Raw genomic sequence first — 21700 nt, 5'->3', positions numbered from 1 at the left:
AATCAACTAAGATAGCTAAAACTAGAGAGTTAACTGAAAACTGCATTGTTTCCTTTCATGATGGGAATGACTGCTGCAGGGAATCTCCCGGGAGAAAATAATGGTTTTTTTTCTCTGGACCCAGAACAGCCAACACAACAAACTTTGGTTTCCCAAGTAGGAAATACCTAAAACCACATAAGGGATTCCACCATCTAAACTGAAGACACTCTGCAATACAGCCTATGCTGTGTTTCTATGAAGGTGGCCTCTCTTTTGGGATCACCAGTACCAGCATCACCCTTGTTTTCTTTTCATCTCTCAAAAGAACATTTCAGTCTTTCATCACTTCCTTTTAAGATCTCTTTGGTCAGTTTTCTTTGGTTGTAACTTTTTCATGGTCTAACAAATAAAGACCTCTATTGTAGCCACTTCTCTGACTTCAGTGTCCTTTTAGGACTTTGGTTAGCAGAGATTTGGGATTCATTATAGCTAGATTTTAAAGCATGTACATTTTAAACATCCTCCAAATAGGTCTAAACCACAAGGATGGTTTGAGGCATTGCTTTATATCTTGGTGGGGAAAAAGGAAAAATATACTTAAAGAACTTTTTTCTCAACAGTGTCTTATGCTTTTGCCCTGCCTGGCCTAGGAAATGGGAATGTAGTGCAGGCAGGCTCAAACAGCCTGGTTCAGCTACATTTATCCATCATCCTCAGCATTAACCAGCTTGTTTCTGGAGACTGTTAGTAAGTGTTTAAGGAGGAGAGGGTAAATCACAGAGAAGTATCTCTGACACTGTGACCCTTTTCAGCTTGTTGTCTAAATGGCTGAGAAGAACATCCAAGCTTTCCAAGCATGAGCTTACCTTGGGGTCCAGGGTGGCCTATTGGCCCTGGTAATCCTGCAGAACCATCCTCTCCTCTCTGCCCTGCTTCCCCAGGAGGCCCTGGGATTGTAGGGCATGAATCGTCTACTTTTCCTGGTTCACCAGGGTCACCTGGAATGTGTCATGAGAAAGTGAATTGCAAGACTGGCTAATAGCTCCCATGCAAAAAGTCAACATAAATGTTAGCTGATTTGGGTTTTCAAGAGTATACTTTAAGTATTTTAAAATCTCAAATTATTGAGTCCTACTCTTCTTAATTTTCCTCTTAGTCTTTTAGCACAGTATTAACAGTGTGGCAAGCCAGTGTTAGCAAGTGTACGTTAGCTAGTCTGTGATCTTTGCTCAGGTGGGCAAGAAGGCCAATGGCATCCTGGCCTGTGGCCAGCAGGACCAGGGCAGTGACTGTTCACCTGTGTCAGCAGTGGTGAGGCTGCACCTTGAATCCTGTATTCAGTTTTGGGCTTCTCACTACCAGAAAGACATTGACGTGCTGGAGTGCTCATGACATTGGTGCTGCTTCTGTGAAATATGTATTAGAACTATGTCCTGCTAGCAGTACCTACCATTCCTAGAAACCACACCTAGGATACCTTCTAATAACAGCTGAATGTTTCTATATATAAGGGAGCTCCCATGAAAAGAACAATAATCAAAAGTCATGAACTTACCTATGAAACCTGAAGGATTTGAAAAATGGAAAGCAGATTGTGGTCATTGAGGTGCAGGTGGAAGCAAGTTTCGGGCATGTAAATTAGATTAAAGAATGGAATGAGAACTGAAATCACTTACATGAAGCAACATTAGAAACAAATAGTTCAATAATTTTTAATGAAATGAGAAATCATTTAAGGTGGCAACGGCAGGGCTCTTTTTTCTGAGATTGTTTAAATTATTTGCATGCAAGGTAACATTAGTATGATTATTTATGAGTAGAAGGATCACAGTTACAGTTGAATGACAGCAAGCAACAGATTCATAAGTACCTGTGGGACCTCTAGGACCAGGTCTTCCTGGAAAACCTTGGTCTCCTGGTTGTCCTAAAGCACCAGGTGGACCCTGTGGGCCATGGACCCCCATGGGACCTGGAAATAAAACCAAACAAAAATAAAATGCAGTCTGGATGCTTGAGTAACAAAAAATGCTTGGGAATTCTCAACTCTGTTGTGCCACAGAAAGAAATAGACATTTCTTCTTTCTCTGGTCTGGATCTGACTTATAATTTATGACTTTTCTTTTTGTAGAGATTGGAAGTGATTGGTGTAGGTAGGATTTATCTACAGTGTGTGAAAGAAGCAGAGTATCTAACTAAGACGTAGTAGTGTAGATTTCTGTTTTCAAACTAAAGAATTTTTTGAAAGCTCCAAGCTATTGATATGGGCAGATGTGAGAGTCTGTTAGTTCAAACATATCTGCATTTTCCATAGTTTCTCAAGACCCCTGAAGAGGGGGTCATGGTTTGCTTATCTGGCAAACTCAGATGTTTTACTGCCTTATTCTCAGAGTGGCAGAGGTGTTGTCCAACAAGCTGTTATGAAGCAGTGCATGTGAATCTTTCTCTACTCTCACCTTCTACCCAACCCCATGGTGTCTGTAGGTAACCAGGAAGAGCTGTGGAATGTCCAGCCTCCACCCCTTCTGCCCAGCTCCATCTCCAGTGGCCACTCCCTGGGCAGAAGGCTGAGTCACAGGGGCTGGGAATTAGTGCACACAGAACTTAAAATCATCTCTGACCATACCCTTTGGGCCTTCTCTTCCTTGGCTCCCTGGAGGGCCTCTGGCTCCCTGTTGTCCTCGTGGCCCAGGGTTACCTGGTGCCCCTTGAATGCCACTGTCACCTGGATCTCCTCGCACAAAGATAGTCTCTCCAGGAGGACCAGGATTCCCAGGATCACCTATGGAAAAGAACTTTATTCTTAATGTATGCACAAAGTACAAACATCTAAAAATGGCCATGTTCTGTTGGTGGGTTTTTTTATTTTACTCTAGAGTGGTTTTGGTTTTCATTTTCTCTAGGATGTAGGACAGCCCTTGCATATTTCTGGAAATACTAGTATTAGCCTTTGTCCAAGGAAGACAATAACAGGAATAGTTCCCAAAGTTATTTAACTTCTTTGCAAGTAACTGGCAGCAAGTAACTGGTACATTCATTGAAACACTGTTTCTCTATATTTATATCTTACAGCTTTATTACTGTGTTGCTTAATCTGGAGATCTGCATTTTGTCCTTGGTTGGTTATCTACCTAGTGTTCACTTCTCTGTGTATTCACTGAGATAGTGATGAGTTTTCCCTATGCACTTCTATACACTGTTTCACAGACAGTAACCCTGTTATTCCTAGTAGTCACAAGGTTTTTTTACATGATAAAAGTTGGTATTTTTAATTTTATTACCTCTGATGCCATCTAAACCAGGTAATCCTTGATCACCTGGAGGACCAGGGGAGGCACTATCAGGAGATCTTCCCATAGGTCCAGTGGGTCCAACAGGTCCTCTTCTACCTAAGGGATCACATTTAAAAAAAAATCAGAGGGTTTTTTTTTTAGATTACAGACAGAAGTTAGTAAGTAAAAGAATGCTGACATGGAGGTAATGTATGGACACACTTGTATAAAAAACATACCAGTCCCCAGGCTAATGAGGCCATCTTGTCAAAGTGAAAATATTAATTACCTTTTTAAATTTTTAATTCTTACCATAAAATCTATGTAGCCTGAAGAATACATCATCACATGTTGGCACATTGCCACGGATAGCCATATTTTCCTGAATTCCAGCAAGGGGTGAAATGGTAACAATGTAAGGTGAATGGGGACTATGAAACGATTCTGCCTGGGGCAGGATAAGTATTCACAGATTGTTCCTAGCAAAAGAGAGTTACGCTGATTCCTAAAAACCTCACTGAGCAAGATGAATTTACTAGCCTTAAATCCATTTTTTTTACTAATCTTTAATCTGGATTTTTCCACAATAAAACATTACTTGTGACAGGCAGAGTTCTCTGCACAACACTTTTGAACAGTTGCAGCTTGTTAACATGTGGGTTGCATTCTGTTGCCTTCTCTTTTCTACAAAAAAAACAAATCTAGTTTCTTCAGTCTTGCTTTTGACCCCATCCTTCCACTTACTTTCTGGTGAGTTTTCTCTAATTTGTCAAAGCTGGTCACAACTATTGGAGACCTTGCCTATCCTTTGTCAAACAGTGTTAATACATCTCAGAATTAAGCCTTCTCCTTTTTCCTCAACAGTGCCATTCTGTTGACTCCCCCAGTTCACAAACTAGTAACCAAACTAAGAAAAATTATTGTGTCTTCATCTTAGAATAATTCACTTCACCAGATTTCCCCTCCTGCTATTTTTCTTCCATGTGTTATGTGACTGTGGCAAGGTCTGGCAGCGTAAAGTTGATGTCACTTCTAATCACAGAATTGCTGAGGCTTGAGTGGGCCTCTGGAGACTTCCTAGACTAACCCTGCCCTCAAAGCAGGATCAGCTAGAGCAGGTTGCCTTAGGCTCTGTCCAGCTGGGGTTTGAGTATCTCCAGTGACAGATACTTCATAACTTCTCCAGGCTTCTGCAGGCAACTTGTTCCCATGTTCAATTCCCTTCACAGGGAAAATAAAACTTTTCCTTATATTTAAGTAGAATGTCCTGTTTGTCAATTTGTGCCCATTCCCTCTTGTCCTCTTACTGGATATCACTATGAAGGAACTCTTTCCAAGTCCTTCCCATTAGGTACTTACACACATTAATAAATTCCCCCTGGGCCTTCTCTTCTGAAGCCAAAGCAATTCCCCCTCTCCCCCTCTCTCCAGTTTCTTCACTTTCTCAGTGGCCCTTCCTCAAACACTTGCTTTTTCCCATTTCTGTGCAGTTCCTGTATCATCAAGCTCTAAAATAACCACTGCAATCTTGTGAAGCAGTCCTATCTTGCAGTTACATCAGAACAGTTGATAGATTTACTGTAGTTCTGGGACTGCCAGATCTTCTGCACTCTTTTTCTTCAGGACTTTCTTCCCAAATGGCAACCCTACCTAGCAGTTCCCTGAGTATATCCAAGTCTATAATTTTCTATTTTCATTCTTTCCTATAACATAAATCAGAAATTCTGGAGTCTCTGTATCTGTACCCAGGAAACATCAGCATATTACAATAGAAGTGGTTTTAGGGAAAGAATCTTCTGAGTAATGTTCATATTAACCAGAGGAGGAGCCTTTAGAAAAAGAAATTAATTTGAGCTGAATTTCAACACTGCAGAGCAGCACTTTGCAGAAAACCTTTTTTTACCTGGAAATCCTGGGAATCCCCTTTCTCCAGGGGCACCCGGAATAGAAATACCAGGCCATCCAGGTTCACCTCTGTCTCCTTTTGGTCCAATTTCTCCTGAGTATCCTGGGGGCCCTGTCTCACTCTGACCTTTATAAGGAAACAATTATGTACATAAAGCTTACAGCGAGTACAAATACAGATGTGCAGAACAGAAATACCAGTTGCAGATGTTCCTCCTTGCAAGGGTTGCCTAGTGCTGTTTTTCTGGTTCTCTCTTGGAAGCTGGATAGTTTTGTTGAATCTGGCCCTAATTCATCACTTTCAAAGAAAGTAATCTTTTTGTTTGAATGCTCTTCTTCAGGGTGTCATTATTGTCTGTAACTTGAAATGTAAATTGATTGCATGGTTCTAAAGTTAATTTTCTATCAGCATATATTTGTAATCTTTAGATAGATTATAAGCATTGTTTTTTAACAAATTATTCAAAAGCACCTTTTGAAAGTTGTGAATACATCAGCCTGAGTGAAATTCACGTTCCTCCTAAGTTTGAGGCACAACTCCCATGGACTTTAAATGGAGCTGGGATTTCACAAGTCTCCTTTTAATTTGTTAGTTTTATCTATTGCGTATTTTTTTAAAAAAAAGAGACTTGGGTTTCCTTTGAAGCCTCTGCACTGAACTTTTTAATTTTATAAATGGCCTTGAAACATTCCAACAAAATTATGTGAGTAATGGAAGTTTGAAAGTTTTCCCCACAAAGAACTGCAGGTGTGCCATTAAGCATACTTTAGATTCTGTTTGAAAGTTTAGTCTAAGCCTTAATGATATCTTCTGGGCAAGGCAAGCATCAAAATAACATGCACCTTTCCTTGCACATTCAGTCATGTAGAAGATTTTCTGTTCCAGTTATTTCTCATCTTTACCTGGAGTTCCTGCAGAACCCTTTTGACCTTTTAGTCCATCCAAGCCATCCAGTCCAGGCAGTCCAGGAAGACCTGAGAGGTGTTACACAGGTATGATTGACAACCAACAATCCTTTACAGTCAAAATTAAAAATCAAGCCTTTTTTTTATCTGACAACACATACTGGATCAAGATGGGGTATTTGCTGAATTTGATTGGTGGCAACTGCAGATGAGATCACATTGCAGTGCAGCCTTTTTGGAAAGGCAAATGTAAAAAGTTTTAAAATTGCAGTCCTAATGCAGTTTCACATCAAAGCAATCAGAAAGCACAACTTTCAATCCTTTAGGTCCTTCCATCCTGTAGCTAGCAGCTTATGGGCTAATCTGTAGAGAACCTTGTGTCTCTGCCTGGACTGCTACTGCTACATGTGGTTGCCACTCCAAAGTTCAGTGTGCTACCACTTCATGGCCACTGATGGGGATGCAGACACTACCTAAGATAGCTGTAAAGCTCGAAATTCTTTACAGCTTCTGTTCAAAATAGAAGTGCAATTTAACCCAGCTGCAGCAAAAAGAGGCTTTCCACCTGGCTTCTTTTCTCTAGTCCTGCAGATTTCACACAGAAAACTGAGTGATGCTTTTTTGCATCACTCTATTACAAAAGTTCTTTGAACTGAACAGCACAAAATCTTTGAAGACAACAAATCTATAATTGAAACCTCTGGTGACACATGGTAGTATACAGAGCAGCTCTGTCACTAGTGATGTTCACTACTAGCACTGGCTGAGTGTTTGTGGTAGTCAGACAGAACTTTTGCTTTATAACTTGTGTTTTTTGAAAATTGCTAAAACACAATAAATAAAACAATAGATGGCACTTTTTAATCCATTTTTTAAGAAAGTTGAACTAATCTAAGATTGTGTTCGATGTTTGCAGTCAAGGGTAAAAAATATCTCCATGTCATCAGTGCTTTTTAGTTCCTAGGTTGTATAGATAAACTATCAAGTGTGAGAACAAATACTTCCTCAGTGCAGACAGCAGTCTGTCACCTGGTGATAGCAACAGGTCTGGCAAAACTGATCAAGGAGCTGAATGATACTGTCAGTGCCTGTTCCTGTCTCTGATCCACTTCTGCTGCTCATCTCTGCCTCCCTTCCTTCCCTATCAATTCCTCTCCCTGCCCTGCAGGATTCCCAGTCCACTTGCAGTGGGTTTTTCCCACAAGTCTGAATTATCTGTGTGTGTGTCTCCTTTCCTCTGGCTCCTTCCCGGGACAGAAGATGTAGGTTCTCTGTTGGGTGCCTGTGCTCGATCCCAGCATGTCCTGCAGCTCACCAATCTGCCACGTATCCAGAGCAGGCATCTTGGGAAATTTATTGCTCTATTTAAGCACATAAGAATGGATATATTTTTTAAAGTTTATAAACTGGTTTATAAATTTGGCAAGGACAAATTGCTGTAGGAACAACAACAAAAATACCCTTCATCAACTGCTTCACCTGCCAAATTTAAGTGTCCCTAGTTCAAAGATGGGTCATCTGAGAATGAAAAAATAAAAAAGCCCTAGAGTTCTCTAGCAGGCACACCAAAAATTATAATCATATAGCTTTGTTCTCAGAAGTTGTTGAATTATTTTAGTTAAGATTTAACAAAGGATGAATTAAAAAAAAAAAAAAAGAAAACAGTCTGGAAAAATTTTAAATCCAGAAAATTTTTTTAAAACCTGCAAAACATTGATAATATACTCTCTGTGTAATCCACCTTATAATATGGGATACTAGTAATCCAACTTGTAATATCTTCTGTGACCTTAATTAACTGTTCTTTAACTTTTCATGACATTCTAATTTTCATTCCTGCGTTCCGTAGCCTTCTTGTGCTTTGGACATGTTCCCATTTTAAAATTTATGTAAGAGTTGCTTTTGGGGAATTTAACATGGTATTTTAAAATTATTAAGAACTCCTAATTTTGGCCCTCAGGTCACCATCTAAAACTTTTTTGATCTCTGGCTCATTCTGACAAGATTGATGGCTTGGTTTTACTTGCTTTCCAGGGAATTTCTGACACATTTGCCAACAATCCATTATAATATCAGCACTTGTAATTCTGGATTTTTGGATTGCTATGGTCCCATATTTCTAGGTACAGCTGAATTGGCTGACCTAAACATGAACCACTGTTTCTGTGTTGTACAGCCCAATTCAGCTCCTACTCACACAAGTCCTCCTGGTGATGGTCTGAGTTTTACTTGCTCCATCAAGGATTACTCACACAAGTAAGGCTTGCCAGGCTAAGCCCTTAACTAGTAAAACAACTGTAATAAAGAAAATGGGGTTATGCTTTAATAGATGATGTTTAACTTTTTTTTTTTAATCTAGAAGTTCTTTAAAATCTAAAATATCAGGCACAAAATCTTTAATGTAACTGAGGACCAATGAGACTAACGAGGCCATGTATTTAGCTATGAATTATCCATTTCATTTCTAATGCTTGCACCAGCACTTGGTGAAAACAGCACCAAGATCTATACATCCAGTTGAATTGGAATACAAATACTAGTCACTTTTCATTACTGGGTATAGTTTCAGAGGTATTGACCTTCTTTTCAGCTATGCTGGCAATACATAGAATCCTCAGATTAGCAGGCAACTCAGTCTCTAATGAATTGTCATTTGGGACTGAACTTTTCTCTCTGCAGGACGTGTGTTAATGTCATGTTTCTGTGCAGGACTTGGGATAACTTCTGCACAATATAATAAAGAAGTGTCTTATGGCAAGAAGGAAAGAGCCCATCAATTATGAAGAAGTTTGCAGCAGAAGAATTTTTTTTTCTTTTTTGACCCCTTTCAGACATCCCTGCCACTGCAGATCTCTGCCTTTGTTACAGCAAATATTGCTTGCAACACTGAAATGTTCTCTTACACATTATGTACCAGCAGGGAATCTGTCATGACAGTTTAAATCAGCACTGCTTATTTACTGCAAGCCATCATAAATTGTTTCCATTTTTCATTTGAATTTTCAGTAATTTGTAAGAAACCTTCTCAATTTGTCCTTAATCTGAATTTGAAAAAGTGGATCTATTGTCCTCTCTAACCATATTTTATAGTCCCAAGTGTTACTTTACTGTGGTTTCTGTATGTGAGTCACTAATCTTCTTCCTGTTTGGGAACTGGTTATGAGGCACACTATAACAGACACAGGATAAAGAGCTGATAACTTTCTTTATGGAGTATTAATCACTTACAATTTCAATTCTAAGCATAGTAAAAGTTAATAATGTTCTCCAACAAAAATAATTGTATAGATGAACTGACATTCAATCTAAACACAACAATCATTACAAGAAGTGTAAATCAGGATTTGGAGGAAACACTTCTGTGCTAAATACTCCAAAATCATACAAGCAACAAGAAAACCAACTTAAGTTAACTCAAGTTATCACAATTTGCTAAAACAAATTTGAAAAACAAAGCTGTCATAGCAGCCTGCTGGGTTTACAGAGTAACAGTGGCACTCCATGGTGAAAATGTAGAACGCAGTATAACTGAAGTGAAAGTGAAACAACTGAATTACTGCAACCTCCTTTTTCTTTCCTAAATTTCTCCTATTGGTTACATCAGCTATGCCAGACTCTTTCTACCTTCCTCCTTACTCAGATTGTAGCCCAGTTTTCCAAAGTAGCATTTCTGTTACTTACCAAAGGTAATGGGAACTGGCCTAAGTCTTCTAGCAGTTTAAGAGACCTCAGAATCCAAACCACAGTCACAGTTAGGCCTTTTCCATTTTCACTACTGAAGGAGTATTTATGTCTGGTATGGTCACATTACCACTAGAATGACACTGTATATTCTGTTTACCTTTTCTGCCTTGGGATCCAGGTAACCCTTGCAATCCTGGAGGTCCCAAAATTCCAGGTTTCCCTTTTTCTCCGGGTTCTCCTGGCAATCCTTGAGGCCCTGTAGCTCCTGAGAGTGAAAGAAACCCCTGTGAATATGTAATTGTATTAAACTGTTGATTTTTTTCCCCATGCTATGCAGCACACAGCTGTGTTAACAGCAGTACCTGCAAGTGTTTAGGGATGTAGGAAGAATTGATGGGTATTGCTCTCTGAGACTGAGCAGACATGTGCTGCTATAGGTACAGATGTAACTTTCAATGCTCCCTTTCATGTGATCTCTGATTTCTTCAGCCTCCTCACAGAGATGCCTCAAGTGCCTTCTCCTGTTCCATGTATCTTTTGAGCTATTCCATGGCACTGTTTTTTAAACTTTGGCATTACCTGGTAATCCAGGTAGCCCTGGATATCCAGGGTCACCCTTGGATCCTGGTCTTCCAGGCTGTCCTTGGATACCCGGTAAACCCTTCTCCCCTGGAAATCCACAAAGTCCTTAAAGGAAAAAAAAAAAAAAGCAATTGCTACAGAATGGCTAAAAATGCACAGGGAGCAGAGCTCCCTCTGCTAACAAAACTTAGAGAAAATAAAATTTTTTTAAGTCTAATTTTGTCTTCAATCAAAGAGAGGTACCTGGCAATCCTGGATCTCCCAGAGACCCTTTCTGACCGTGTGGACCAAGCAGAGGAGTTGGGTCACCTCTCTTGCCTGTTGAGGTACAGTGAATTCCATTTTATGCAAGCATCCTTTCCAGCCACAAAACCAAAGCTGGACACTTTTGTAATATCAGGAAAGTCATTAATAGATATAAACAGTCATAGAAGGGGCTAAGAGAACACAAAATGAGAATTGCTTTGGCACATGCAAATTATGACAGTTCACTTTGATTGCATTTTCTCTTATTTGATTTGACAATTTTTCCATATCCATAAGAATGGATTTGCACATGTTTTTGATGGAATTTTTAAGTTCTATGAAATTTGACAGGAATCTATCTTCTAAATTAGCAATACCTACTTTTATTGGAACAAGCTGTTAAAGAATGTACTGAAATGCAACTTTTGCCTTCAGGTAAGTGAGACTCGTTTCTAATTACATTCATATTTTATGGGAAAACAGGACAGAAGTGAAAATAATTTTCTAGTTAGTCTTCACCATCTATCTCACATATATCCTAAAAAATTGCTCTTTTCACAGCATGTCTATATAAATTCATTACCTTTACATCCTTTGGAGCCAGTCAGTCCTGGATATCCAGGGTTTCCAGGTAAGCCAACATCACCCTGATTTTTTTTTAAACAAAATAAAAATGTTTGACATGGGATATGTGTAGCAGGAATGATCTGCATTTGGTTCACCTAGCAAAACTCTATCTTAAGCTCAACAGAAAAAAAATCTTGTCTTTGTTACATATCTAACCCTGGCCAACAACAAGAAACTGTAGGTTAGACTTGCTAATAATTTTGAAATTGTGCTTTTATAGCTTATTCTCTTTTTTGGCTCAAACAGCTTAATTTCCCCACAGATGGCTTGACTAATTTGATTTAAAAGGCGCCATAAAATACATATCCAATATTGTTGTATGTTCCCCAAAATTTACTATAAACATTAAAATTGTGATGTCACAATAAAAATGTAGATTTCCCTATTTTTCCTTTTGAATAATGACCGTTAATCAGCAAAGAAATTTAATTAAACAAACTAAGCAAAAGGATGTCCCTTTACAAAGAAAATAACTGTGCCTTTTCCTTCATGTAATCTCACTGTCTACCTATCCAGCATACAAGAAGTGAGGTATTAATTGTACCTTGTTTGTGTGGTTTTGTGTATTTGTTCTTGAGCAATACTGCTTGCCTGGGTTCTGCCTGGGGCAAAGATGACTTGCTTTGTCTTGTCTGTTGCCGTGGTCACTTCACACAGCAGGATATGTAGAAGCAGCTACATATTAACTGCGTAATTGTGCTGCTGCTATGTTATGATCTCTGTGGTAAGTGGTTTGTCAATCTGTTCCTAAGAATAATGTTAAAAACTTGATTGTGCATCTGTTTTTTGCCCTCCTATTTACTGTAATGGAGCCTGGACTTCAACCACGTGGCAAAACACTGCATCAGAACAGGCAGCTAGGAGAGGTCCTTTCCTAACTCCCACCACAGTTCCTGCTAAAACGTAGCCAAGGCACAGAGGTGTTTCATTAGGGAATTTACAGTTCCTACTACACCAGCTGTCTCTTCTCAGAGGGAACATCTAATGGGTGAGTACAATACAAGCACCCTTCATCATATTTCTTAGAGGCAGGAGACAACTTCAAAGTCCAGGACACTTCACTACCACTCTGTTTACCTGGTCACCTGGTTCTCCTTGAAAACCTGTAATTCCTTGAAGGCCCTTTGGTCCAGGCAAACCCCGTGATCCTGGAAACCCCATCACTCCAGTGTCACCTTGGTCACCTGGTAGTCCTGGAACACCATTCTTGCCTGGAAATCCTCGTGTGCCTCTGAAACCAGTATTGCCTTTTTCACCTGAAGTTGATTGCAGAACAAGATAATGACCAATCAAATCAAGCCAGTGTTTGACACAGATTTTCAATATGGCAACGCTTTCACTCTTGGTGTATTGCCTTAGTGATAATCCAAAGAAACTACACAGCCAGTTTAGGAACTTGTAAACATGGAATGCTGGCTGGATGTTACTGCAGCCCTGAGTCCACACTCTGAAAACCACCAGTGATTTATGTCAGAGAAATGTGTGTGTATGCAGGGCTTTTATGAACTTACCTCTTTCACCTCTCAATCCATGCTCACCAGGAAACCCTGGGTCCCCCATTTGTCCTTTTTCCAGACGGAGGTTAACACAGCCACTGTCTCCTGGAGGCCCCCTTTCACCTTGGAAGTAACATATGCAATGTAAATATATCCTCACGGGTGACGTGTCCTGAAAACCAGTTTGAGTGGTGACTTTCCTAATAGAGAAAGCCTTCAAATATTAATGTGGTTCTCAGTTTTCTCAGTAGGCTCACTGCTGACAGAATTTGCAATCCTTCCCTTGCTTTTTTGTTTATTCAGTCATAACCCAGGTAATATTAAATCAGAAGAATTAGGAAAGATTGTGAAATTATGAAAGACAGCAATTTTGAGCTGCCTGTGATTGCATCTTGCAGATGATTATTCTCTTTCCTATAAAAAATTAAACTGATTTTTAACACAGTAGTAACAAAACTAAACATAGCAACAATATAACTACAGAGTGAAGTGAATTTTTACAAACCTTTTATTCCCATATCTCCACATTCTCCACTAGGCCCAGGTAGACCTATTTTTCCATCTTCACCTTTTACACCAAAGATTCCCATTGGCCCTTGTATTCCTGGAAGTCCTGGAAATCCCTGGGGTCCTTGAATGCCTTTGCTTCCTGGTAATATGAAATGCTTTATTTACATGTTAAGTCTGCTTATACTGCTGCTGTCATATTCTAAGGAATAGTATAAAGCAAAAACAGGATGTTTAGAAGGACTTTTTAGGAAATCAGCAGAACTAGAGAACCATTAGTTGGAGCATGGCTTCATGCCACGGTCAAACTTCTCTTGAAACCCTGATTCCACTGAAGCAAATTGCCTCCTGCTACCTGCAGTCAGCCCCTGAAGATTTAGGCCACCCTTACTCCTAAAGCAGTTATCCCCAACACGCCACCAATTCTTGCATGTGGCTACTGGATTTATGGGGCCTTCATTCTGCTCCCTGTCCCTGCCCTCCACCTCAGGAGGTTGGCACCCAGAGAACAGTTGGGCTTGCCATTAAAGACTGAGGCAAAGAAGGCATTAAGTACCTCATCCTTTGTCACTATATTTTGCCCCCTCTCATCCAATAAAGGATGGAGATTCTCCTTACCCCTCCTTTTGCTGCTAATGTATTTATAGAAGCATTTTTGCTGTCTTTTACAGCAGTAGCCAGATTGAGTTCTGGCTGCACTTTAGGCCTTTTGATTTTCTCCCCCCATAACCCTAAGACAGCCTTGTCCTCCTGAGTTGCCTGTCCCTTCTTCCAAACTTCATACACTCTCCCTTTTTTCCTGAGTTCAGCTAAAGCTCTGTTCAGCCCAGCTGCTCATCTTCCTCATTGAATCATCTTTCAGCACATGGGATGGCCTGTTCCCATGCCTTAAAAATTTCCTTCTTGAAGAATGTCCAGCCTTCCTGGACTCATTTGCCTCTCAGGACTGCCACCCAAGGAATTCTGTTAACCCTAAACATATTCTTCTTATTAAAGCCTATTACAACCTATTACAAATAGTCAGGAAATGATATATAGAAATATGTCAGTGTTGTAAAACAACTAAAGCACCAGGATGCACCAAGATGCATCAAACTATATTAATTCCTTTGTTTTTATCATATGAGAAAGAACAAGGGACGTTTCTATGGTTATTGAGTCTACCCTGCTGCAGTCTTATCCTTGGAGCTGAAGTGGGTGCAAAATACTTCCTAACCTTAACAGCAGTAAAAAGGTCTCCCTCTACAAGGGAACTTAGAGGTGAGGTGGTCTGCAGGATATTTAACATACCTGTTTCTCCTGGGAGGCCAATGGGTCCTTTATTGCCTGGAAGTCCTGGGGGACCTCGTGAGCCTGGAGGACCTGGGGGACCTCGTGAGCCCAGAGAGCCTTTGAGACCTTTGATTCCAGGTGACCCAGCCAGGCCCCTGTCTCCCCTCTGACCTTTAAAGCCTGGTAAACCTGAGAAAGAGAGCTTTAATCTATGTACGTAAATGCAGGCAAAAGTTAAGCAATTGTATATAAAAAGTAGAAAGTGATAGATGTGGTATAAATTTGAAGATCATCAAACATGGCAAATTAAGTTGAAACCTTTTTTTACTATGTTGGAGTCCTCATCCTACCTAGATTTTTCAATTGGAATGTTTGTTTTCTTGTATTTCTTTAGTGACAGACAATAGGAGAGCACTGTGAAAAATCCCTACTTATTTGTAAATACTTTTGATAGATGTGTCTCCTAGCTCTTCCTAAATAACACTTCCATTGAAGAATAAGGAAGATAAAAGCATCACAATAGTGACAGGAGCTCAGTTAAGTTACTCAGGACAATAGGTAAGAGACAACTCTTTGTTATAGTGAACTCACTGTGATTTGGCCAGTTAAAGAACAGCATGGGAAAGGAATACATGTGAGATACACAGTCTACATTCCTTGAGTTTAAAGAAATGTGCAAAACATAATGTACACCCCCAGCAATGAGCAGTCCCCATGGCAACATTTGTCATGCCAGCCACATGTGGCTGGCAGATTTCATGTGATGAAATCTGGCAGGTAATACATGCAAAGCTTAGAGCTGTGAGGCAACCTGCTGTACCCTGAGGTCCTGGCAGGCCCATGACACCTCTGAGTCCAGGTGGTCCTGGTAAGCCTGGGACACATGGTGAGCCAGGGAAGCCCGGACAGCCTGGTGCTCCTACATCACCTTCTGGGCCTCTAAAACCTTTGGCACCTGGAAATCCTGGGGTACCAGGTTGTCCTGGAAAAAAAAATTGTTAGTTCCATTACTCACTGTCCCTCAAAATTCCTAGCTTTAATTTTGAAATGTACATGTTCAGTTACTATAGTATCTTATTTATCTTCTAATTTTTGAATAGTTGGTGAAAAGTAATGCTTTTCTGCAATTTAGAATTGGCTGTTGTGGAGAACTTCTTTCTTTAAGGAACAAATACAAATTCAACCCTCATCTATAGGTACAGGAGAGTTTCTGATGTGTAGGAGCAGAATGGGAGTAGCTCACTGGCCTGCACCAGGTGCACAGCACTGGCTCAGTTCTGCAGGTGTTCCCTGCACTGAAGGATGGGTGCATCTGCTTAGGGCCAGGCAAAAGGAACATCTGTAAAAGGAAACAGCAATATCCTCTATGGGGTGGGAAGGATGTGGTGCTATGGAGACATCACTGCAGCAAACAGCAAAATGTAAATGTAAAAACAGGGAGTACTGTTAACAGTCACCATTATGGGTCTGAGTAAGAGGAAGTTTTCCCTGAACCAGGAACACCTCTGCTCAGATTTTTTCCTTTGAACATGTAGAAGTGCTTTTCAGAAACTGGCCCATACCTTGAAGTCCAGGAATGCCTGGATTACCCCTTGCTCCCTGTGCACCAGGGGGTCCTGGCAGTCCCCTGTTGCCTGGGATTCCTTGAGGGCCGTATGTGGTGTCACCTGGAAGACCTTTCTGACCATCTGTGCCAGGTGGACCTGGAAGGCCATTTTTGCCATCAATTGTAGATCCTCTTTCACCTTCATCACCAGGATCACCAGCTGTGCCTCGAAAGCCTGTTGATATGATTTTTAAATTCAAATAAAGCTTAATTCAGGAGGAGTTCAGGGCTTTTTGTTTTGTTCCCCCCCACACCCCCCAAACTGTGGAATATTTTAGTCCAAATTTAGCCAGATTTAAATTGCCACCTTGCAAAGAAAAATAACATCATAAATTAAATTTCGTGTTTCTTATTTATAGCTAATGATACATGAGGATTGGAGGAGGTAATTCCTGTGGGAAGTGACAGGGGTTTTCTTTGGGGCAGGATCTGTCTTGAGTACTGTCACTCCTGTCCAGTTCAGTGCTCTCTGGACACTGAACTATTCATTTCAATTCAATTCTACTTTACCCTACCCTACCTTTCTGTGCATTACAACTTGACCAGCAGCTCTCCCAAATTAGGGAAAGCACAATTCACCTTCTGGCCCAGGGATTCCTGCTCCTGGCCTTCCTCGATGGCCTTTTTGCCCATCAAAGCCATTTGGTCCAGGATGCCCAGGGAGTCCTTTTAAACCCTTTTGTCCTGCAAATAAAAAGAAAATACATAAAAAGGCTGTCAGAGCACTAAAATATGTGATCTAAGGATTTTATCTTTATTCCACACAAATTCACATACCTTGAATACAAGCTCTTTCATCTGCTTCTGACACTTTGGGCAGGAGCCACTGCCCAAGTCATAAACTAATGCATGGTTGCTGTTTTTCTAAATGAACATGTTCCCTATTCCATTAACAGCAGACTGCAAATCACCAGTGTCAATTAGGGAAAAGTATTTCCTACAACATTTTAATGTTATAGGCCATGAACAGTATTAACCTAGTGAATGACAGGTGTCAGCTCAAGTTCTTACACTTTCCTCTGCTATACCCTGCTTCTGGAATGGTGCAGATGAGCTCAGTATATTCATGTCTGTATTAATTTTTGCTCCCACCCACAACACTGATGTCAGGGAGCTGTGTTATACAGTTTGAAAATCCACTCTCTCCATTTCTTCTTAATTTGTTTGGATATTTCAAATGTCTTGGAGGCGATCACATCAGCTCCTGGGTGAGTTCTTTGAATTTAAATTGAATAAGTTGAAGTAATGGTGAATAAGTATTGAGATTTTAGGTCTCAGTCTCAAGTTGCTACGAGCAATACAGTTTTAGAAATTACAGACTTGCAGCGTATCTTTGCCTCACACATCTCTTTCTCCTGGTATCCAGATGTATATACTCTAGGCCTTACCCAACTTCAGCCATATTTTACAGACTCTCTCATGCATTGTCATTGAGGCAGGACAGAGTTTGAAGCTACCTTGATTTAATTATATCCATGGAGGCTGCCTGCACACCTTCAGATGGTGCAAACTGCAGCTGTCTGGCCCTTGATTCTATTAGAGAGTACATTCCTGTTTATTGGCAGTTTTACATTTAGAAACATGTATTTTTTTGAAAAACTAGAATAGTGTACCTTTTTGGGATAGCCTCTTTTCTTTAATTAGCAACTTAAAACTCCATTTCGGTATAAATCAAAAATTCTTCTATGCATAAACATACCTTGAACACCTTTAAACCCCGGGGGACCTGGATTTCCAGGATATGGTGATATAATGCAGACAGTTTCACCTGAAGCAAGAGGGAGAAGAAACTGGCCTATTTGACTTTAGATTAACTGGAGTCTGAACACTTACTGTAATATTTCTGGGGAAATACCCAACCACATGTGCAAACGGGCAGTGACTGTTTATGCACATTGTTATTTCCATATTACTGAAGTTTTGATGGGGAATCTTAAAATATATTTTTCTTGATACTTCCTATGGAACATTGGTGATATTTCAAATTGCTGTAATACAGTTGTATTTTTTAAAGACAAAGTTTTTTTTTAATTGTCATGGCAATTTGTTTTACAGTAGTCTCTGTTGCAAGAAAGAAATAATATTTTCTTTTTAATTCTATCTACAGCTATCAGTGTAGATTTTTTTTGTTAAGCATTTTTAAAACAAAAAAAAAAACCAGGCCAAGCTTTAAGAATAAATTGTGTTTTCCTATACATTAATGTTATTTTCACTCTATATGTATGCATATAGATATACATATAAAATAATACATTAATATAATATATAATACATATTAAACCATGATGGATGCCACCAAACATACAAACGTGTATTTTGTTATTTCATTCTTAACCTAAACATTTAAAATTACCTTTCTGGCCTTTTGGACCAGGTGGCCCAACATTACCCATATCACCAAAGTCTCCAGGGCTACCTCTGGCTCCTGGAGACCCAGGAAGCCCCAGACCAGGCAATCCCATCTGGCCTTTTACCCCAGGAGGTCCCGGCAGCCCAGGGAATCCTTTATCACCTGGAATGACTACTCCAGAATCGCCCTGAAATAAAAATTCTTGGTAAGAAGTAACAAGAGCTAATTTCTCTCCTCTCTTTGATGATGAAAAAGCATGTTATAGAATTATCTGGAGAAACACTTTCACAATGGAAAGACTACATGGATGACATTAGTATTTTTAAATATTCAAAGGCAATAGGAACAAAGAGGTTTGTGTATTTTTTTGTTTCCTGACCCCATAATATTGGCAGACAGTATATGCAGAGATTATAATCAGGAGTACCAGAATAAACAGTAATACTTAGAAGAAACTAATTTTTTAATGGATAAAAACTTTCATAACCTTTCATAAGATAATATGTTAGTTGAAATGGAAAAAGTCTGGGGAAGTCAAACATACCTCAGCTCCTTTTTCCCCTGGCAATCCTGGTTCCCCATCTCTGCCATCAAGACCTCTTTGGCCTGGAAATCCTGGAAGCCCAGTAGCTCCTCTTTCACCTTTTAATCCTTAAAATATTATTTTTGAGAAAAAAAAATATTTGCAGTAATTTTAGAGGGAGGAGGTATTTCTGCTTAAAGAAATGCTGGGTAACCATTGATCCTATCTTCATGATAATTCCCAGTCCTTGAATTCACATTTCTTAACAAGGCATTTTAGGCTTAGGAAGGCAGTTTGTAGTTGGATCCCTGATAGAACAACTTGGTCTCTCTGTAAAAGACATGTTCACAGGCACCACAGGGACATGGCTTTTGTCCGTGCTATACATAGAGTTAAAATATTTGACTACTGAAACACATCACAGATTTATTCTTGATTTCAGTGAAGTCAGGCTATAGCAGTGCTATATGATACAGAATATTTGCATCAATATTCCCCAAAGGTTTTTGGTTTTTTCCCCATGTGGATTTCTCTTGCACCAATATTTATGAGAAAGTAACTTTTGCATCAAGGACAGTAAAACTATTCTAACACAAAGATTCATTCTGCTGTGTCAAGAAATCCTTTGCAAATAAAAGCAAATGTTTTCCCCTGTTCCAACATCTGTAAAAAACCCACAGGCATCCAAAGCTAAGCTAACTTTTTATAAACAATAAGAAGGACAATCTTCTGTGAATAACTATTTTAGCCTTTCTAACTAAGCTTTGCCATCAGAGTGCTGTAATTTATTGTTCTCTTTTTCTTTTGCTTTTGCAAATCATAACCATAACTGTGGAGAGGTTTTGATCTATTTAATTACAAGAATTCCAGTTGTGCAACTGGTGGCCTATTGTTTCTCTTCAATGCTTGGTCAAGAGTAATTTTTAGAAATAGGAGAGGAATCTGAATAGTCATTGAGACTGAGGTTTTCCCAAGGATGTTGGTGGCCCATTTTGAGATAACAGCTACGGTATTGGTATATGACAGTTCAGGAGGTGGCTTCTGTTCAATAATATTTCTTCATGATTTCACAGTATTTGTATTCTGCTTAGTCTTTGCTGTACAGACCTTTAGAAGATCACAATTATCAAATGCATGACATGAAAAGTCATTTGTTTACATTAATAACATGCTGTTAAAACTGTTTTATGGCTCAACTATAGAGAAAAAAACCACAAAACACTGTGTTGATCTTGTGTTTAGCAAGAAGAGATGGTACCAAGAGAGCAGTTTGAATATATATGCCCTCTAGGTTTCAGTAACTTACTGAGCTAATGGATTTAGTAAAGAGTAAATTAATGTTTTTCTCACACTATTGCCTAGACATTGTACAGGAAAACAAAAAGGTTAATGGTAAAATGTGTGTTTACCTTTGATTCTAACTCTTCCTGGATCACCCTTCTCTCCTTTTTCCCCAAGCTTTCCAGCAGAACCAGGAGTCCCCTTATCATTGACAAAGAAAAGAGCTGTCAGTTATCTCCAGCAAAGAATCAAAGTGGGAATTGAAGGAACAATTAGATAGCTATCTCTTGCATTGTTTCCCCAAAAAAGACCAATTAAAGTAACCAAAAGGACACACTGGTCTCTTGATGGTCAAAAAGAGGAGTGTGAATGGCATGTGGTCTTTTCAGGCTGACTCTGCCACATGCACAGAAGCAAAACTGTGCTGATTTTGCATTAATTGATGTTTGGTGAGGAGGGAAAAAGCTACCCCAGGAAATTGTTTTTCTGAGGGGAGCTGCTGAGAGCTTCCTCCCTGCCTAATAACACTAATCAGTGACTCATTTTGAATACTGGCACTTTGTTAAACCACTAGAAAGCTGAACAAGCCTCTGTGAACACACATGTTAGAAATGAATAAACCCTGGGAAATCTCAAATGGGTGAACCAAAACCACTACAACTGAAAGAAATTGTAATGCCAGAGCGCTGGGCCCACAGCTGCAGGACTGCAAATGTAAGAATATCAAGAGACAAATGATTCATTAATTCTTCCCACTGCAGACTTCAACCCACAACCCACTGAGGAAGGGAATCTCTGGAGGGTGGTGGATGAGGCTGTCATCCCAGAAGGGGACACAGAAGGAAGTAAGTGATGCTTTTTTTTTCTGAATGAAAATCCACAAAGCCAACAATAAAAATTTTCATCTAGTTTGGTACATTATATTCTTAGATGAATATAAGGCTTGACAGGTTTAGAGGGGAGAATAAATACTTCCCTATATTTTTATGCTGATATTTGTTTTCAGCTGTCCAAGCAGGGTGCACTATTCATATCATCTTTGGTCAAGGTCTGATTTTGCAACAGTATATGTGGATCAAGACAAACCATGTGAAATTTAGAAAAACTGGGGTATTATATAGGCAGCTTCCTCTTTTACTCAAAATCTTTCCCTTAAAAATAGGTGGAGAAAAACCTGTTTATAATGTGATTGACAATTTTAAATCAGGCAGCAGACTTCTGAAAAATGTGTATCTGAAACTCGAAGTGACTATTTGTTACAATGTCTAGATCTTCAAGTACTCAGTGATGAGTTATTAGTGTCTGAAAAGAAAACGAAATATTTGGGAAGAAAAGTGAGCAGAAGAATGGAGAAAAATGCTCCATTAGACCAAAGCACTTCTGTACTGAAGTGAATTATTTCCTTCCAAAGTGATTAATTTGTCCTTGTTTCTCAATTAAGTAAGCTAAGATCAGCAAAATTCA

The 21700-nt window shown here is 39.5% G+C and overlaps 1 protein-coding gene across 1 annotated transcript in view; it reads right to left on the bottom strand.

Annotated features, from left to right (window-relative positions):
* COL4A4 (collagen type IV alpha 4 chain) overlaps positions 1-21700 on the bottom strand; it is a 61762-nt gene that overhangs the window by 6831 nt on the left and 33231 nt on the right. Inside the window, exons 22-43 of the mRNA XM_053951998.1 lie at positions 20365-20437; positions 18977-19083; positions 18436-18619; positions 17782-17850; positions 16662-16766; positions 16039-16257; positions 15297-15458; positions 14495-14665; positions 13203-13346; positions 12713-12820; positions 12279-12457; positions 11158-11221; positions 10572-10646; positions 10326-10433; positions 9904-10011; positions 6060-6131; positions 5155-5283; positions 3261-3368; positions 2606-2761; positions 1853-1951; positions 1538-1546; positions 849-980 (exon numbers count right to left, since the gene is read on the bottom strand). Of these exons, the coding sequence (XP_053807973.1) occupies positions 849-980; positions 1538-1546; positions 1853-1951; positions 2606-2761; positions 3261-3368; positions 5155-5283; positions 6060-6131; positions 9904-10011; positions 10326-10433; positions 10572-10646; positions 11158-11221; positions 12279-12457; positions 12713-12820; positions 13203-13346; positions 14495-14665; positions 15297-15458; positions 16039-16257; positions 16662-16766; positions 17782-17850; positions 18436-18619; positions 18977-19083; positions 20365-20437 (2581 nt within the window). The remainder of the gene's footprint in view (positions 1-848; positions 981-1537; positions 1547-1852; positions 1952-2605; positions 2762-3260; positions 3369-5154; positions 5284-6059; positions 6132-9903; positions 10012-10325; positions 10434-10571; positions 10647-11157; positions 11222-12278; positions 12458-12712; positions 12821-13202; positions 13347-14494; positions 14666-15296; positions 15459-16038; positions 16258-16661; positions 16767-17781; positions 17851-18435; positions 18620-18976; positions 19084-20364; positions 20438-21700) is intronic.

Source organism: Vidua chalybeata, chromosome 10 (genome assembly GCF_026979565.1).
Source record: "Vidua chalybeata isolate OUT-0048 chromosome 10, bVidCha1 merged haplotype, whole genome shotgun sequence".
Lineage (NCBI taxonomy): Eukaryota > Metazoa > Chordata > Aves > Passeriformes > Viduidae > Vidua > Vidua chalybeata.
Note: the sequence above shows the minus strand (reverse complement) of the source record. Positions and strands in the feature narration are given on the sequence as shown.